Genomic DNA, 20,279 nt, shown 5'->3' on the forward strand with positions numbered 1-20,279 from the left:
ACACCACCCACCCCATCACCAGTGACACTTCACGTGAGAACACCACCCACCCCATCATCAGTGACACTTCACGTGAGAACACCATCCACCCCATCACCAGTGTCACTTCACGTGAGAACACCACCCACCCCGTCACCAGTGACACTTCACGTGAGAACACCACCCACCCCATCACCAGTGACACTTCACGTGAGAACACCACCCACCCCATCACCAGTGACACTTCACGTGAGAACACCACCCACCCCATTACCAGTGACACTTCACGTGAGAACACCACCCACCCCATCACCAGTGACACTTCACGTGAGAACACCACCCACCCCATCACCAGTGACACTTCACGTGAGAACACCACCCACCCCATCACCAGTGACACTTCACGTGAGAACACCACCCACCCCATCACCAGTGACACTTCACGTGAGAACACCCACCCACCCCATTACCAGTGACACTTCACGTGAGAACACCACCCACCCCATCACCAGTGACACTTCACGTGAGAACACCACCCACCCCATCACCAGTGACACTTCACGTGAGAACACCACCCACCCCATCACCAGTGACACTTCACGTGAGAACACCACCCACCCCATTACCAGTGACACTTCACGTGAGAACACCACCCACCCCATCACCAGTGACACTTCACGTGAGAACACCACCCACCCCATCACCAGTGACATTTGACGTGAGAACACCACCCACCCCATCACCAGTGACACTTCACGTGAGAACACCACCCACCCCATCACCAGTGACACTTCACGTGAGAACACCACCCACCCCATCACCAGTGACACTTCACGTGAGAACACCACCCACCCCGTCACCAGTGACACTTCACGTGAGAACACCACCCACCCCATCACCAGTGACACTTCACGTGAGAACACCACCCACCCCATCACCAGTGACACTTCACGTGAGAACACCACCCACCCCGTCACCAGTGACACTTCACGTGAGAACACCACCCACATCCCCCCTTGAATGAGTACTCGCTCCGAGTACCACCGCGACCGGCTCTCTGACGGTCCAACTCTGGCTGTGGTTTCCTCCGCAGAGCGATGTCAGCATCTGGAGACGACCATCGGAACACTTCCCAGGATACCTGTGAGGAGCAGCCACCCACCCACTCACCCACCCACCCAGCCACCCACCCACCCACTCACCCACCCACCCACTCACCCACCCACCCAGTCACCCACCCACCCACCCACCCACCCACCCACTCACCCACTCACCCACCCACCCACTCACCTACCCAGCCACCCACCCACTCAGCCATCCACCCACCCAGCCACCCACCCACCCAGTCACCCACCCACTCACCCACCCACCCACCAACCCACCCATCTAGCCACCCACCCACCCACTCACCAACCCAGCCACCCACTCACCCACCCACTCACCCACCCACCCACCCACCCACTCACCCACCCACCCACCCACTCACCCACCCACCCACCCACTCACCCACCCACCCACCCACTCACCCACTCACCCACCCACTCACCCACTCACCCACCCACTCACCCACTCGCCCACCCTCCCACCCACCCACTCACCCACTCACCCACCCACTCACTCACCCACTCACCCACCCACCCACCCACCCACCCACTCACCCACTCACCCACCCACTCACCCACTCACCCAGCCGCTCACCCACTCGCCCACCCACTCACCCACCCACCCACTCACCCACTCACCCACCCACTCACCCACCCACTCACCCACTCACCCACCCACTCACCCACTCGCCCACCCTCCCACCCACCCACTCACCCACTCACCCACTCACCCACCCACTCACCCACTCACCCACCCACCCACTCACCCACTCACCCACCCACTCACCCACTCACCCACCCACTCACCCACTCGCCCACCCACCCACCCACTCACCCACCCACCCACTCACCCACCCACTCACCCACTCACCCACCCACTCACCCACTCGCCCACCCACCCAGTCACCGACCCACCCTCTCACCCACTCACCCACTCGCCCACCCACCCACTCACCCACTCGCCCACCCACCCACTCACCCACCCACCCACTCACCCACTCACCCACCCACTCACCCACTCACCCACCCACTCACCCACTCGCCCACCCACCCACCCAGTCACCGACCCACCCTCCCACCCACCCACTCACCCACTCACCCACCCACCCACCGCTACCACTCGCTACTCACAGCACTTTGCCCCGACGGTGCGTTGAAGAAGCCGAGGCTACCTGGGGGGTCTTTGCCTGTGCGCAGCTACAAGACGCTGGGCCGGGTACCGGCGGCGCCGTCTGCCGTCGTCGAGATGATCCGTCCCGGGGATCTGCGCCGGCGCTGGGACAGCATCGTGACGGACATGGAGGTCACGGAGGTCGCGGGCCCGGTGAGAGACTCACACAGAGACCCACACAGAGACCCATAGACTCACACAGAGACCCATAGACTCACTCACACAGAGACCCACACAGAGACCCACACATAGACTCACATAGAGACCCATAGACTCACACAGAGACCCATAGACTCACACAGAGACCCGTAGACTCACACAGAGACCCGTAGACTCAGTACACAGAGACCCACAGACTCACACAGAGACCCATAGACTCACACAGAGACCCGTAGACTCACACAGAGACCCATAGACTCACACAGAGACCCACAGACTCACCACACAGAGACTCACACAGAGACCCATAGACTCACACAGAGACCCACAGACTCACACAGAGACCCATAGACTCACACAGAGACCCGTAGACTCACACAGAGACCCGTAGACTCACACAGAGACCCATAGACTCACACAGAGACCCACAGACTCACCACACAGAGACCCGTAGACTCACACAGAGACCCGTAGACTCACACAGAGACCCGTAGACTCACACAGAGACCCACAGACTCACACAGAGACCCACAGACTCACACAGAGACGCTGGGACAGCATCGTCACGGACATGGAGGTCACGGAGGGCGCGGGCCCGGTGAGAGACTCACATAGAGACTCACACAGAGACCCATAGACTCACAGAGACCCATAGATTCATCACACAAAGACCCATAGACTCACACAGAGACCCATAGACTCACATAGAGACCCACAGACTCACACAGAGACCCACAGACTCATACAGAGACCCATAGACTCACATAGAAACCCATAGACTCACCACACAGAGACCCATAGACTCACACAGAGACCCACAGACTCACCACACAGAGACCCACACACTCACCACATAGAGACCCACACACTCACCACACAGAGACCCACACACTCACCACACAGAGACCCACAGACTCACACAGAGACCCACACACTCACCACACAGAGACCCACATACTCACCACACAGATACCCACAGACTCACCACACAGAGACCCACACAGTCACCCACAGACTCACCACACAGAGACCCACAGACTCACCACACAGAGACCCACAGACTCACACAGAGACCCACAGACTCACCACACAGAGACCCACAGACTCACCACACAGAGACCCACAGACTCACCACACAGAGACCCACACACTCACCACATAGAGACCCACAGACTCACCACATAGAAACCCACAGACTCACCACACAGAGACCCACAGACTCACCACACAGAGACCCACAGACTCACCACACAGAGACCCACAGACTCACACAGAGACTTCCACATTGGCATGAAGCTCCTTAATAGAGTTTCTGCTGCGGAACAGAATAACGATGCTGATGACGATGTTGACGATGTTGACAATGAGGATGATGATGATGCTGATCACGATGTTGACGACGATGACGTTGATGACGACGTTGATGTTGATGTTGATGATGTTGATGACGATGATGTTGATGACGTTGATGTTCATGTTGATGATGTTGATGATGTTGATGATGTTGATGACGATGATGTTGATGACGTTGATGTTCATGTTGATGATGTTGATGTTGATGATGTTGATGATGTTGATGATGTTGATGCTGATGACCGCAGGACACTTGCATCGCACGCTACACGACGGCCGGCCAACTATGGAACACCATCGCCCCGCGCGAGTTCGTGGACCTCTCACACACGCCACTCAACAGGAGTCATGGCTTACTCACCTGTGGTATGCCCAGCGCTGGCACCATCAACACCAGAACCACCAACACCACCAACAACACCATCAACACCACCACCAACACCAACACGACCACCACCGCCATCAACAGCACCACCACTACCACCAACACCACCATCAACACCACCATCAACAACACCACCACCAACACCACCACGACCACCCCCACCATCAACAGCACCACCACTACCAACATCACACCACCAACATCACACCACCATCAACAACACCACCACCAACACCACCACCAACACCACCACGACCACCACCGCCATCAACAGCACCACGACCACCACCAACATCAACAACACCACCACCGCCATCATCACACCACCATCAACAACACGACCATCAACACCACTACGACCACCACCGCCAACAACAACAACAACCGTCATTTGCCACAACGTAGAGGTGATATCACCACGGCGCTCGTGCCAGGCTAGGTGCACGTTAAGGCCACATGAAGTTTCGAACGCCCGCTGGCAGGAGGTCACGGGGCAGACCCAGCAGGTGCTTTGGGTTGACTGAGATGACTGGCTGATGCACCACCTGTGCCCCCTACTGTACCAACTTGCTGTGCTTTAGCCACCCGGCGCTCCGCTCGTTGTTGTGAGCGTCGCTCCTCCGCCCTCCGTTGTTGTTGGAGGGCGACTGCCTCCAACTGCCCAGTAGCGTCCTTCACGAGCCTCCTCCACTGAGGCCGATCTTGACACCGCTGGTACCAGTCATCGGCAAGTCCACTCAGCTCCACGTCCTCCTGTACCACATCACTCCATCTCTTCTCTAGGCCGTGCCGCGCCCGTTTAGCCCCCTCGATCCGGCCGAACAAAAGCTGTTTAGGCATGCGGTGGCTGGGCATGCGGGCTACATGACCCAACGCAGCCTTGCCTGCCGGAGGAGCTCACCGATGGGACTTTGTCCAGATCTTTAAAGGATTTGTGAGCTCCTCACACAATCCAGCCTGCAGGTGAAACCCAGGATGGATCGTAGGCAGGCCAGCCTGAATGTTTCTAACCGGCGAAGATGTTCCATTAGGGGAGTCCATGTTTCGCAAGCGTAGAGAAGGGAGGGAATGACTGTGGCAGAGAAGACCTGAAGCTTCGTGTGGAGCGACAGACCAGGTAGCTTGTTGTATGGCAGTCTCCTGCCCCGAGTAGAGGACTGTCCACCCCTCATGGTGGCAGGAGCCAAAGCCGGTCCACCGGACCTCCTGAATACCACAGAGATCCAGGCGGTACCGGTCCAGCTCCCGACAGAGGAGTGGCAGCCTCTCCTCCGTAGTTAGCATTCGAACATTCCACGTGGCCATCCGTAGTGGCTTTTTGTTATTTCTGGAGGAGCCCTGAGGGTAAAGATTCAATCTGCTGGCTCCGCCAAAAATGGGGTTTGGCCAGGAGACGTCATAGACGCCTGTCCCCTCCCGGGGTCTCCGGCACACGCTTAGTTAGATTTTCAACACGTGTTTTTGTGGTACTTGAAGTAACGGTGGATGGGTTTACCAGCGCCTCGCACCCATCCAGAGCCTCCATTGATCGCGGTGGTGGCTACAAGCGAATTTGGATTGGCCATTTCCCCCATGGCATTGATCAGATCCACCTCAGGGTTACCCTCCGGCTCCAACCAGGAGTTTTTTTTGCTGGATCACCAACAACACCATCACCACCGACACCACCACCACCGACACCCCCACCACAATCACCACCAACACCGCCACCAACACCACAATCACCACCGACACCACCAATACCATCACCACCATCGACACCATCAATACCATCACCACGAATACCAACAACACCACCAGCATCACCACCGCCACCACCACCACCACAATCACCACCACAATCACCACCAACACCACAATCAACACCGCCACCAACACCACAATCAACACCGCCACCAACACCACAATTACCACCACAATCACCATCAACACCACCAGCACATCTCCGCAAACCCAACATGCAAAGCGGTGCGTGCAAATCACATACGCTAATTCACACACGAATAACCAACATGCCAATTCGTGATGCCAACCGGACATGCAAATCTGACAACGCAAATCTCCCTTCCTACCCCCATCCCCCCCCCCCCCTGACTCGGGGTGCCAGGCGTCAGCGTCGATCTCCCCTCGACGCAGTCGCCAAAGCGGAGGCTCGTGCGCGGCTTCAACCACCCGTGCGGCTGGTTCTGCTGCGGTGCCGGTGATGGTGGTGGCGGTGGTGGTGGTGATGGCGGTGGTGGCGGTGATGGTGGTGGTGGTGGCGGTGGCGGCGGTGGCGGTGGTGGCGGTGGCGGTGGCGGTGATGGCGGTGGTGGCGGCGGTGGTGGCGGCGGTGGTGGCGGTGGTGGCGGTGGTGGTGACGGTGGTGGCGGTGGTGGTGGTGGCACCGTCTGCGAGCTGACTGGCTACGTGCACACCGACCTGCGAGGCCTCCTGCCGCGTGCCCTGGTGGACGCCGCGATGGCGTCGGCGCTCGCCGGCTTCTACCGCGACCTGCGGAACGCCCTGCGCCACCGAGGATGAGCGCGGCGACAGCGGCGCAAGCAACACAAGCACCACATGCACCGACACTACCACCGCAAGCACTACCACCACCGTCACTACCACCATCACTATCACCATCACTACCATCACCATCACTACCACCACCGTCACTACCACCACCACAATCACCGTCACTACCACCACCGTCACTACCACCACAAGCACCATCACTACCACCACAACCACCATCACTACCACCACCGTCACTACCACCACAAGCACCATGACTACCACCACAACCACCGTCACTACAACCACCATCACTACCACCACCGACACGACCACAACCACCATCACTACCACCACCGACACACAATCACCACCACCAAATCCACAACCACCAGCGCCACGTCTACCACCACCACCACCGTCTCTGATACTGCTGCTGCTGCGTCGATCGGTGTGACGACGACGACGACGTTGATGTTGATTATGTCGATGATGATGTTGATGTTGACGATGTAGATGATGATGATGACGATGTAGATGATGATGTTGATGTTGACCATGTAGATGATGATGTTGACGATGTAGATGATGATGTTGATGTTGACCATGTAGATGATGATGATGACGATGTAGATGATGATGTTGATGTTGACCATGTAGATGATGATGATGACGTGATGCGGCTGCCACTCCGATTTCTCGCTGTAAACGTTGCCAGCTATTTAATGTAAATTTTATTAATTTAATTTCATCTTTCACAAATTAAAGTGGCCTTGGGTCCGGATGATCGCGCCTGCCTGAACCTGCGTTCAACTTATTTCGCGCCACACGGAGCCAACGGCGCTCATCGGATGTGCGGGGTTGTGATGGTGACGTCGTTGAGTCCTCAAGACTCCTTTTCAGGAGGGTCCTGCCACGAGAGGGTGGGCGGCCCGCACCACGCCCGGCCATCTTTGTCTCACTAGTGGTGATGTTCACACCCAGTACTCATTTAAGGCTGCCACGACCTAGGGGAGGCCCATAACCGCTTCGGATCATCGCTGGCGTTGAGCGCGCTAACCGCTGCACCACCGGTCCTCACACTCACATCCACTCGCTCGCCACTGAGTGGCGTCACGTCGCCTGTGCCAGGCCAGGTGCACCTTGGCTGACTGAGATGAGCGGTAGATGCACCACCAGCTGTACCCCATACTGTGCCAGGCTAGGTGCAGGAGGTCACGGGACCAGACCCCGCAGGTGCCATGGGTCGACTGACTGAGATGAGCGGTAGATGCACCACCAGCTGTACCCCCCCTACTGTGCCAGGCTAGGTGCAGGTCTGAGAACAAGACCCAGCAGGTGCCATGGGGTTGGCTGACTGAGATGACCAGTAGATGCACCACCAGCTGTACCCCCCTACTGTGCCAGGCTAGGTGCAGGAAGGTCACGGAACAAACCCAGCAGGTGCCATGGGTCGACTGAGATGACCAGTAGATGCACCATCAGCTGTACCCCCTGTTGTGCCAGGCTAGGTGCAGGAGGTCACGGGACAGACCCAGCAGGTGCCATGGGTCGACTGACTGAGATGAGCGGTAGATGCACCACCAGCTGTACCCCCCTACTGTGCCAACTTGCTGTGTTTTATCCGCCCTGTTCATTGTTGTGAGCGTCGCTCCCCTACCCTCCCACTCTACCAACGCTCACACTGGGAAGCAGGCCTCGGCAAGGTAAGGTAATTTACCCTTTTTACCGGGTAAAGGTGTCGACATGCCAGGGGGTAAGGTAAAGGGTCGGGTAAAAGGAAGGCTCGTTGCTTTTGAGCTTTTACCTTACCTGCTAAAGGGGTAAAGGTAGGGTAGAGTGATTGTGTTTCGATTTAAAGCTTTCGTGACTGCAGGGATTCATCTTCTTGGTTCTTTCGGTAAAGTCGTCACGTAGAAGGGAAGTAATAAAATAATAAAATAAAATAAAAATAAAACATTAAATCGAAATTTTACATCAACAAATCTTTGGTTTATTTCAGCAGCTAAGGCACAGCGGGCTATGTAGCTCTCTCTCTCTCAAATAATAGCAACTCAACGAAGCGACGCATCATCATCATCGTCGTCGTCGTCGTTGACAATTATAGCAGCGTACAAATATATGGGCATAGACACACCCACTTCCATATATGGGCATATACACACCCACTTCCATATACGGGTAACGCCACACCCACTTTAGTCCATATATGGGCATAGACACACCCACTTTAGTCCATATATGGGCATAGACACACCCACTTCCATATATGGACATACACACCCACTTCCATAAATGGGCATAGACACACCCACTTCCATATACGGGCATAGACACGCTCACTTCCATATATGGGCACTGCCCCCACCCACTTCCATATATGGGCAATGCCACGCCCACTTTAGTCCATATACGGGCAACACCACACCCACTTAAGTCCATATATGGGCATAGACACCAACCTCCAAATATGGCAACACCACACCCACTTCCTTATATGGGCATAGACACACGCACTTAAGTCCATATATGGGCATAGACACACGCACTTAAGTCCATATATGGGCATAGACACGCCCACTTAAGTCCATATACGGGCATAGACAGGCCTACTCCGTCGCCCCGCGCCGCTGCGTCTGCGCGAGCTCCCTCCGCCGGAGGCTCCGCTCGAGGCAGCGCACGGCCGCCCCCTGGTCCAGCGACGCGTCCACCTTGTTGACGAACAGCTGCGGCTGGCGCAGCACCCACGGCACGTCGCCCGCCGCGTTGATGCAGATCCCGCGCACGTGCACGCCCCTATTGGGGGGGGCAGGGGGGGGCAGGGGGGGCAGGGGGGGCAGGGGGGGGCAGGGGGGGTAAGGGGGGTTAAACCGCGTAGGGGTTTCCTGTAGTTGACGTTGTTATGGTCGGAGGCGGAGAGCTCCCCACTACCCCACACTAGGGTAGGGGTGGGTTAGAGTAGAGTTAGTGTAGGGTTAGGATACGGTTAAGGTAGAGTTCGGGTTAGTGTAGGGTTAAGGTTAGGGTGAGGTTAGGGTAGGGTTAGAGAAGAGTTAGGTTAGGGTTAAGGTTAGGGTAGGGTTAGGGTAAGGTTAGGGTAGGGCTAGGGTTAGAGTAGAGTTCGAGTAGGGTTAGGGTATGGTTAGGGTTAGTGTAGGATTAAGGTTAGGGGAGGGTTAAGGTTAGGGTAAGGTTAGGGTAAGGTTAGGGTAGGGTTAAGGTAGGGCTAGGGTCAAGGTTAGTGTAGGGTTAGGGTTAGGGTAGGGTTAGGGTTAGAGTAGAGTTAGGGTAGGGTTAAGGTTAGGGTAGGGTTAGGGTAGGGCTAGGGTCAAGGTTAGGGTAGGGTCAAGGTTAGGGTAGGGTTAAGGTTCGGCTATGGCAGGGGGCTAGTGCTAGTGTTAGTCTTGACCAACCCTGACCCTCACCTGCAAGGCGGGTAGGCAGGTTATGGTTAAGGTTAGGGCAGGGTTAGTGTAGGGTTAGGCTATGGCAGGGGGCTAGTGCTAATGTTAGTCTTGACCAACCCTGACCCTCACCTGCAAGGCGGGTAGGCAGCTCCTTGCAGGACGTCCCCCTCCATCGACTGCCACCTGACCAGGTGAGTCAGCGCCTGCACGTCCGTCACGTCGTACTTCTGGTCGACGGGCGTCGCTCCGGGCACCCCGGGCATCCGCTGGAGCGTGGCCCACAGGTGCTCGTCCGGGCTGTAGGTGTCCTTCGACCACTCGGCGAAGGCCCGGGCCGCCGGGTCGCTCAGCACGTGCTCCACGAAGGCCCGCGTCACGGCGACGTAGGCCCCGCCGGCGAACACCGGCGTGGCGATGGGCGGTGGGGCCTTGGCGAGGCGTAGGTCGAAGACGCGGTTCCACACGACGGCGTGACGCGTCCGCCAGCGCGCCGCCTTGAACCGGCTGGGGCGCGTCGACTCCACGCTGTTAGCGCCGTGCAAGCCGCCCAGCGCCCGCACGATCTCCAGGTTGGTCTTGATGGGGAAGTCGAGGCCGCAGAGGTTGATGAAGTACCTCCAGGGGCGCTCGCCGGCTCGCTCCACCAGCTCGCGCATGCAGTTGAGGTCGGCCTGTACGCGCGACCACGAGGCGTAAACCACCACCTCCAGCCGGCGGGCCACGAACACGTTGGGGAAGCAGGCGGCGAGGGCGCGCACCGCCTCCAGGTAGGCGCGGGGGGACTTGGCGTCCACGTGGAGGCAGTAGAAGTTCTGCGGCGCGTAGACGGCACGCAGCAGCCTCTCCAGCATGTCCACGCGGTGGTGGACAATGACGGAGTAGGCGATGGGGAAGGCCGCCTCCTCGTGGCTCAGAGGGGCGTCAGCGTAGCGCCGCGCACGTCTGAAGGCGGAGCAGTCGCGCGTCCAGGCCACCAGGAGCCGCTCCGCTTGGCCGGATCGTCTGTTCGTACCAGGAGGTGCGGGGGGGGGGCGACCGCGTTCGGTGAGTCGGTTCAGGCAGGTTGTGTGCAGGTCGGCCGTGGCCCGATCACGATCTGATGTCCAGTCCAATCACAGTCCAGTCGCGGGCCAATCACAGTCTGATCACAGTCCGGTCGCGGGTCAATCACAATCCAGTCGCAGGTCAATCACAGTCTGATCAGAGTCCGGTCGCAGGTCAATCACAGTCTGATCACAGTCCGGTCGCGGGTCAATCACAATCCAGTCGCAGGTCAATCACAGTCTGCTCACAGTCCAGTCGCAGGTCAATCACAGTCTGATCAGAGTCCGGTCGCAGGTCAATCACAGTCTGATCACAGTCCGGTCGCGGGTCAATCACAATCCAGTCGCAGGTCAATCACAGTCTGATCACAGTCCAGTCGCAGGTCAATCACAGTCTGATCAGAGTCCGGTCGCAGGTCAATCACAGTCTGGTCACAGTCCGGTCGTGGGTCAATCATAGTCTGGTCACAGTCTGGTCACGGGTCAATCACAGTCTGGTCACAGTCTGGTCGCAGGTCAATCACAGTCTGACCACAGTCTGGTCGCGGGTCAATCACAGTCCCGGCCGAGGTGTAAGACAGCGAATCAGCCACTCACCGAACGGAGGCCAACAGCTCGGGCGGTGGCCAAGCCTCCCCGTCGCTCACCGAGGCCTCACAGTCGACATCATCACCGCCAACGCCGCCGCCGCCGCCGGCTCCTAACGAACCGGGTGGTTCCACGGCCCCCCACGGAGCGAGCGGCGGCGGCTGCCCCGGGCCGTAGAAGATAAGCAGCAGCAGCAGCAGCAGCGGCAGAACGCAGAGACGGCGCTTGTCCCCGAGCGTCATCGGCTCGGCCGCGGGTGACGACACTAGAGCGGCCCCCTCCCCCACGTCCAGGGCCGAGGGAGCGGCGGAGCGGAGACGGAGTTCGATTCGCGGACTCGTTCGGGAGCCGTCCTGGAGAAAGGGCGTTGGCCCGAAACGTCGGCCCGTTATCATTGGACGAGGCGTTTGGGTCAAGTTGTTGTTGTTTGACTTGCTACCCACTGGGATTTTTGCACACATCGTTGGTGTACGGTGTTTTTTCTGCAATATTTAGCTGTCTTTTCTTGGATTTTCTGTTTGCACTTAGTTACATATTCAGTTTAAGATGTTTTTTTGTTCATGTTTTTTGTTTGTTGCGGTTGCACCCGATTCAAGAGCCGAATGGCTCACAGGGCTACACCTAATACATGAACTTGAACTTGAACAGACTCACACGCTAACACAACCGCCATTCGCCACTAAGTGGCGGTGACGTCACCACGACGCTTGTGCCAGGCCATGTGCACCTTGAGGCCACGTGAAGTGTCGAATGCCCGCTGGCAGGAGGTCACGGGGCAGACCCAGGTGCCACGGGTCGACTGACTGAGATGACTGGCTGATGCACCACCTGTGCCCCTTACTGTGCCAACTTGCTGTGCTTTAGCCACCCGGCGCTCAGCTCGTTGTTGTGAGCGTCGCTCCTCCGCCCTCCGTTGTTGTTGGAGGGCGACTGCCTCCAACTGCCCAGTAGCGTCCTTCACGAGCCTCCTCCACTGAGGCCGATCTTGACACCGCTGGTACCGGTCATCGGCAAGTCCACTCAGCTCCACGTCCTCCTGTACCACATCACTCCATCTCTTCTCTAGCCCGTGCCGTGCCCGTTTAGCCCCCTCAATCCGGCTGAACAAAAGCTGTTTGGGCATGCGGTGATTTGGCATGCGGGCTACATAGTCCAGCCAATGCTGCCTTGCCTGCCGGAGGTGCTCACTGATGGGACTTTGTCCAGATCTTTCGAGGATTTGTGAGCTCCTCACACAATCCAGCCTGGTTAAACCCAGGATTGATCGTAGGCAGGCCAGCCTAAATGTTTCTAACCGGCAAAGATGTTCCATTAGGGGGGGTCCATGTTTCCCAAGCGTAGAGAAGGGAGGGAATGATTGTGACCGAGAAGACCTGAAGCTTCGTGCGGAGTGATAGACCAGGTAGCTTCCACACAGCGTTACGCAACCGATGAAAAGATAATGCCGCTCGACTGATTCGGAGTGAGACCTCTGCTGTTAAACCGGAGTCGGTCATGAGCACACTGCCCAGGTATGGGATACTCTCCACTCTCTCCACAACTGCCCCATCACCGATTGGGAGTTGTGGGGGTGGAGTGTCCGATGGTAGAAAATACCCAGGCAGGTGCTTAGTTTTGGTGGGGCTGATGGTAAGGCCCCACCTCTTAGTGGCACGCTCCAGTCTCAGCAGCAGCGTCTCCAACTCCTCCTCTGAGTGGGCTACAATTACCAGGTTGTCGGCATACATAACGTGGTTGATCAATAGGGAGGCATCCCTTGACCGCACCCGGGCATCGATCAGCCTCCCATTGTATCTGTACCAGATGGAAATTCCTCCGGTACAGCTCCTGAAGGCTTCATGAACTACGTGGTTGAAATAGATGTTAAATAATGTTGGTGCCAGATGACATCCCTATCGCACCCCAAGGTGTACAGGGAATGGCTCCGACTCCTGGCCACGTAGTTTTACCCAGGCCCGCTCACCATCATGAAGGTCCTTAATGATCGTGAGCAGAGGGTCAGGGACTCCGAAAGCACGAAGAACAACCCAGAGCCCGGGCCTACTGATGGTATCATAGGCATTGACCAGGTCAATAAAGCAGAGATGTAGGTCTTGTTGGAATTCCCTACACCTCTGCTGTATCAGACGGACAGAAAATATGGCATCTGTGCAGGACCGCCCTTTCCTGAAACCGCATTGGGGCTCCGCAAGCCTCTCCTCAGCGTGCCTAGCAAGGCGATGTTAATCCTTGCCAGGACCTTTCCCACATACTGAGGAGTGAGATGCCCCTGTAGTTGTTACAGTCTGTGCGGTCCCCCTCTTTAAGAAGGGGGACTACCAGGGCATCCTTCCAATCCTGCGGAACCCATCCAGTGGTCCAGACTGTTGTTATGATGTCATATAGGGCAGTCTGCGCACAAACACCACCCTTCCTCAGCATTTCGCTTGGAAGATCATCTCTGCCCGGTGCCTTTCCTGGTCTCAGACGCTGGATCGCCTTCAGTACTTCAACAGATGGCACCTCAGCCAGCCACTCACAGGGGGTGACTTCTTCCTCCAATATTTGAGGCACCGCAGCCTCGGCAGGGTCATCCCCACTTTGTCCCATGATGTTTTCCAGGCTGAGGGATTCCCCCTCCCCCAGGACCTCACAGAAATGTTAAGCAAATCTGCAAACCTGTTCTTGGGGGTCGGAGATTGGATCACCGTTCTTTCCCCTAATGATGGTAATAGGTTTGGCACTGCAGGCTACCTTTTTGATGGAGTTAAAAAGTGATTTGTGATCGCGGGCCACTGAGGCAGACTCCATCTCCTCAGCAACCCGCGATCACCACCCATCCTTGCAGCGCCTCACGGCTCTCCGAACCTCCGAGCGAAGGCTGCGGTAAGCCTCCTCATTCTCTGACGTGGGATGCTGTAGGCGATGAGAGTGGGCCTGCCGCTTTTTCTCAACTATCCTGAACACCTCCTCTGTCAGCCAGGGTTTCTGGGGAGGTCTGGACCGCGTACCCAAAGCAGCCATTGCAGCTGCCTGAGTCACAGTCCTGAAACTCGCCCATTTACCCTCGACATCAGGAGGAGTGGGGGACGATGCCAACCCCAGCCGCAAGCGATGATGAAATTCTCGCTTGCAACTTCCATCAGCTGTGACCAGGCCACTTTAGGTTGGAATGGGGTCCTGGGTGGACACCCACCACCGGAGTGGAAGAATGGCAGGCGCATCTTACAGATGACAAGTCGATGGTCAGAGGGCAGATCAGCTCCACCGTAGGTCCTGGGGTGTCAAGGACATGGGCTCGCATCCGCTGGTCCGTCACTACGTAGTCCAGCAGATGTTCTTGCTTGGACCCGGCATGTATTATTATTTAGATATTTTCCACGTCGTTTAGTGGTAATTTATTGAAGGTGGAGGGGTTACCAGCCCCTCGCACCCGTCCAGTGCCTCCGTTTAGCCGCTGTGGTGGTCACAGACGCCATGAGGGGAGAGGCCAATCGGAATTGGCCCTCCCACCACAGCAATGTCCACGATAATGTTGCCCGTCCGGCACTACGGGGAGGTAGGGGGTTGTTTTTGCCGGTACACACACGCACTTACACACACACGCACTTACACACACGCACTTACACACACACGAACTTACACACACGCACTTACACACATACACACAAGCACTTACACACAAGCACATACACACACGCACTTACACACACGCACTTACACACACACGAACTTACACACACACGAACTTACACACACGCACTTACACACACGCACTTACACACAAGCACTTACACACACGCACTTACACACACGCACTTACACACATACACACAAGCACTTACACACACGCACTTACACACACGCACTTACACACACGCACTTACACACACGCACTTACACGCAAGCACTTACACGCACGCACTTACACACACGCACTTACACACAAGCACTTACACGCACTTACACACACGCACTTACACACACGCACTTACACACAAGCACTTACACACACGCACTTACACACAAGCACTTACACACAAGCACTTACACACACGCACTTACACACACGCACTTACACACAAGCACTTACACACACGCACTTACACACACGCACTTACACACACGCACTTACACACACGCACTTACACACACACGCACTTACACACACGCACTTACACACACGCACTTACACACACGCACTTACACACACACGCACTTACACACAAGCACTTACACACACGCACTTACACACAAGCACTTACACACACGCACTTACACACACACACTTACACACACGCACTTACACACACGCACTTACACACAAGCACTTACACACACACACTTACACACATACACACAAGCACTTACACACACGCACTTACACACACGCACTTACACACACACACTTACACACACACACTTACACACACGCACTTACACACATACACACACGCACTTACACACACACACTTACACACACGCACTTACACACACACACTTACACACACGCACTTACACACAAGCACTTACACACAAGCACTTACACACACGCACTTACACACACTTACACACACACGCACTAACACACACACACTACACACACGCACTTACACACACGCACTTACACACACACACTTACACACACACCAACACACACACTCACCCAGTATGGAGCGCGCTCGTAGTGATGGTGGTGGTAGTGATGGTGATGGTGGTGATGGTGGTGGTGGTGGTGTTTGTGATGGTGGTAGTGATGGTGGTGATGGTGGTAGTGATGGTGGTGATGGTGGTGATGGTGATGGTGGTGATGGTGATGGTGGTGATGGTGGTGGTGTTTGTGATGGTGGTGGTGGTGATGGTGGTAGTGATGGTGGTGATGGTGGTGATGGTGATGGTGGTGGTGATGGTGGTGGTGATGGTGGTGGTGTTTGTGATGGTGGTGGTGTTTGTGATGGTGGTGATGGTGGTGGTGATGGTGGTGGTGGTGATGGTGATGGTGTTTGTGATGGTGGTGATGGTGGTGGTGGTGATGGTGGTGGTGATGGTGGTGGTGTTTGTGATGGTGGTGATGGTGGTGATGGTGGTGGTGATGGTGGTGGTGATGGTGGTGATGGTGTTTGTGATGGTGGTGATGGTGGTGGTGTTTGTGATGGTGGTGATGGTGGTGGTGTTTGTGATGGTGGTGGTGATGGTGGTGGTGTTTGTGATGGTGGTGGTGATGATGGTACAGTGGTGGTGATGGTGGTGGTGTTTGAGATGGTGATGATGGTGTTTGTGATGGTGGTGGTGATGGTGGTGGTGATGGTTGTGGTGGTGTTTGTGATGGTGGTGATGATGGTTGTGGTGGTGGTGGTGATGGTGTTTGTGATGGTGGTGGTGATGGTGATGATGGCACAGTGGTGGTGATGGTGGTACAGTGGTGGTGATGGTACAGTGGTGGTGATGGTGGTACAGTGGTGGTAGTGATGGTACAGTGGTGGTACAGTGGTGGTGGTGATGGTACAGTGGTAGTGGTGATGGTACAGTGGTGGTGGTGATGGTACAGTGGTGGTACAGTGGTGGTGATGGTGGTACAGTGGTGGTACAGTGGTGGTGGTGATGGTACAGTGGTAGTGGTGATGGTACAGTGGTGGTACAGTAGTGGTGATGGTACAGTGGTGGTGGTGATGGTACAGTGGTGGTGGTGATGGTACAGTGGTGGTACAGTAGTGGTGATGGCACAGTGGTGGTACAGTGGTGGTGATGGTACAGTGGTGGTGGTGATGGTACAGTGATGGTACAGTGGTGGTGATGGTACAGTGGTAGTGGTGATGGCACAGTGGTGGTACAGTGGTGGTGATGGTACAGTGGTGGTGGTGATGGTACAGTGGTGGTACAGTGGTGGTGATGGTACAGTGGTGGTAGAGTGACGTTTCACAACACCCAGGGTGTGGCCCTGACTCTCTGAAGCACGCCACAAAGTTTAAGGTCCCCTGGGTAGCCTCCAGCTGGGCTGCAGGGGCAAGTGCTGCTAATAGCAGCAGCAGCAGCAGCAGTGTCCATCAACTCAACAATCTACTCGTTTTTTTTAAGGCTGAGTCGACCCAGGGGTGGGCAACACTCAGTGGCGGTGACGTCACCACGGCGCTTGTGCCAGGCTAGGTGCACGAGGAGGAGGTCACGTGACAGACCCTGCAGGTGCCATGGGTTGTGCCAGGCTAGGTGCACGAGGAAGAGGTCACGTGACAGACCCTGCAGGTGCCATGGGTTGTGCCAGGCTAGGTGCACGAGGAGGTGGTCACGTGACAGACCCTGCAGGTGCCATGGGTTGTGCCAGGCTAGGTGCACGAGGAGGAGGTCACGTGACAGACCCTGCAGGTGCCATTGGTTGCGCTGCTGTGCCAGGCTAGGTGCATGAGGAGGAGGTCACGTGACAGACCCTGCAGGTGCCATGGGTTGTGCTGCTGTGCCAGGCTAGGTGCATGAGGAGGAGGTCACGTGACAGACCCTGCAGGTGCCATGGGTTGTGCTGCTGTGCCAGGCTAGGTGCACGAGGAGGAGGTCACGTCACAGACCCTGCAGGTGCCATGGGTTGTGCTGCTGTGCCAGGCTAGGTGCATGAGGAGGAGGTCACGTGACAGACCCTGCAGGTGCCATGTGCCCCCTCCTGTACCAATTTGCTGCGTTTTATCTGCCCGGCGCTCTGCTCGTTGTTGTGACCGTCGCTCTCACAGTGCACCTAGCCTGGCACTCATCCACTCGCTCACTCACCCACCCACTCACCCACGCACTCACTCAGTAACTCACCCACTCACTCACCCACTCACTCACTCACCCATTCACGCACCCACTCACTCACCCACTCACTCACTCACCGACTCACTCACCCACTCACTCACTCACCCACTCACTCACTCACCCGCTCACTCACTCACTCACCGACTCACTCACCCACTCAGCCACCCAATCGCCAACTCACCGACTCACTCACTCACTCACCGACTCACTCACTCACTCACCGACTCACTCACCCACTCACCGACTCACTCACTCACCGACTCACTCACCCACTCACTCACACACTCACTCACCTGCTCACTCACCCAGTCACCCACTCAGCCACCCAATCGCTCACTCACCGACTCACTCACTCACCGACTCACTAACTCACTCACACACTCGCCCACTCAGCCACTCACTCACTCACCGACTCACTCACCCACTCACTCACTCACCCACTCACTCACACACTCGCTCACTCACTCACTCACCCGCTCACTCACCTGCTCACTCACCCACTCAGCCACCCAATCGCTCACTCACCGACTCACTCACTCACTCACCGACTCACTAACTCACTCACACACTCGCTCACTCACACACTCACTCACCTGCTCACTCACCCAGTCACCCACTCAGCCACCCAATCGCTCACTCACCGACTCACTCACTCAGCCATCCACTCACTCACCCACTCACCCACTCACTCACCCACTCACTCACCCACTCACTCACCCACTCACTCACCCACTCACTCACCCACTCACTCACCCACTCACTCACCCACTCACTCACCCACTCACTCACCCACTCACTCACCCACTCACCCACTCACTCACCCACTCACTCACCCACTCACCCACTCACTCACCCACCGACTCAGCCACCCACTCAGCCACCCACTCACCCATCAGCTCCATCTCTTCTCCAGCCCGTGCCGCGCCCGTTTAGCCCCCTCCATGCAGCCAAACAGCAGCTGCCTTGCCATGCGGTGACTTGCTGTGCCATGCGGGCTACATGACCCAGCCAACGCAGCCTCGCCTGCCGGAGGAGCTCACCGATGGGACTTTGTCCAGATCTTTCAAGGATTTTGAGAGCTCCTCGCAAACAATCCAGCCTGCAGGTGAAACCCAGGATGGATGGATCGTTGGCAGGTCCAGCCTGAATGTTTCTAACCGGGCACAGATGTGCATTTAAAGGGGCTCACGTGTCGCAAGCGTGAAGAAGGGGGATGGGAGTGTGGATGGACAGACCAGGAAGCTTCCACACAGCGTTAGAGACACACCCACTCACACACACACCACACACACACTCACACAGACACACACTCACACACACCACACACTCACATTCTCACACAGACACACACTCACACACACACACCCACTCACACAGACACACACTCACACAGACACACACTCACACACTCACACACACCCACTCACATACTCACTCACACACACAGACACTCACTCACACTCACACACCACACCCACTCACATACTCACTCACACACACAGACACTCACTCACACACACTCACTCACCACACACACACCCACTCACACACACTCACACACTCACTCACCACACACACACCCACTCACACACACTCACACACTCACTCACCACACACACACCCACTCACATACTCACTCACACACACAGACACTCACTCACACTCACACACACTTACACAGACACTCACACACACCACACACACTCACTCACTCACACACCACACCCACTCACATACTCACTCACACACACAGACACTCACTCACACACCAGACACACACTCACTCACACAGACACACACACCTCACACTCACACACTCACACACACTCACACACTCAC

General features: G+C 56.5%; 2 protein-coding genes across 3 annotated transcripts in view; one reads left to right on the top strand and one right to left on the bottom strand.

Moving 5' to 3' along the window:
• Window positions 1-7,435, top strand: part of LOC133360560 (stAR-related lipid transfer protein 4-like) — a 10,229-nt gene extending 2,794 nt beyond the window's left edge. Inside the window, exons 3-6 of the mRNA XM_061579357.1 lie at window positions 1,073-1,122; window positions 2,280-2,406; window positions 4,014-4,131; window positions 6,258-7,435. Coding sequence (XP_061435341.1) covers window positions 1,073-1,122; window positions 2,280-2,406; window positions 4,014-4,131; window positions 6,258-6,673 — 711 coding nt within the window. The 3' untranslated portion in view covers window positions 6,674-7,435. The remainder of the gene's footprint in view (window positions 1-1,072; window positions 1,123-2,279; window positions 2,407-4,013; window positions 4,132-6,257) is intronic.
• A 1,205-nt stretch (window positions 7,436-8,640) lies between these two features.
• LOC133360497 (beta-1,3-galactosyl-O-glycosyl-glycoprotein beta-1,6-N-acetylglucosaminyltransferase-like) lies at window positions 8,641-19,656 on the bottom strand. Of its 2 annotated transcripts, none has more exons than XM_061579260.1 (4): window positions 19,481-19,656; window positions 11,691-12,034; window positions 10,180-11,052; window positions 8,641-9,439 (listed from the first exon to the last, which is right to left on the bottom strand). In XM_061579260.1, the coding sequence occupies exons 1-4, from the start codon at window positions 19,613-19,615 to the stop codon at window positions 9,253-9,255; spliced, it is 1,539 nt and encodes a 512-aa protein (XP_061435244.1). In that variant the 5' UTR covers window positions 19,616-19,656; the 3' UTR covers window positions 8,641-9,252. The 2 variants fall into 2 exon arrangements, with proteins under 2 accessions (XP_061435244.1, XP_061435245.1); XM_061579261.1 differs by having other exon boundaries at window positions 19,330-19,640.
• Window positions 19,657-20,279: the final 623 nt, after the last annotated feature.

This window comes from Lethenteron reissneri, chromosome 69, assembly GCF_015708825.2.
Source record: "Lethenteron reissneri isolate LAM-NWPU_2019-01 chromosome 69, ASM1570882v1, whole genome shotgun sequence".
Classification (NCBI taxonomy): domain Eukaryota; kingdom Metazoa; phylum Chordata; class Hyperoartia; order Petromyzontiformes; family Petromyzontidae; genus Lethenteron; species Lethenteron reissneri.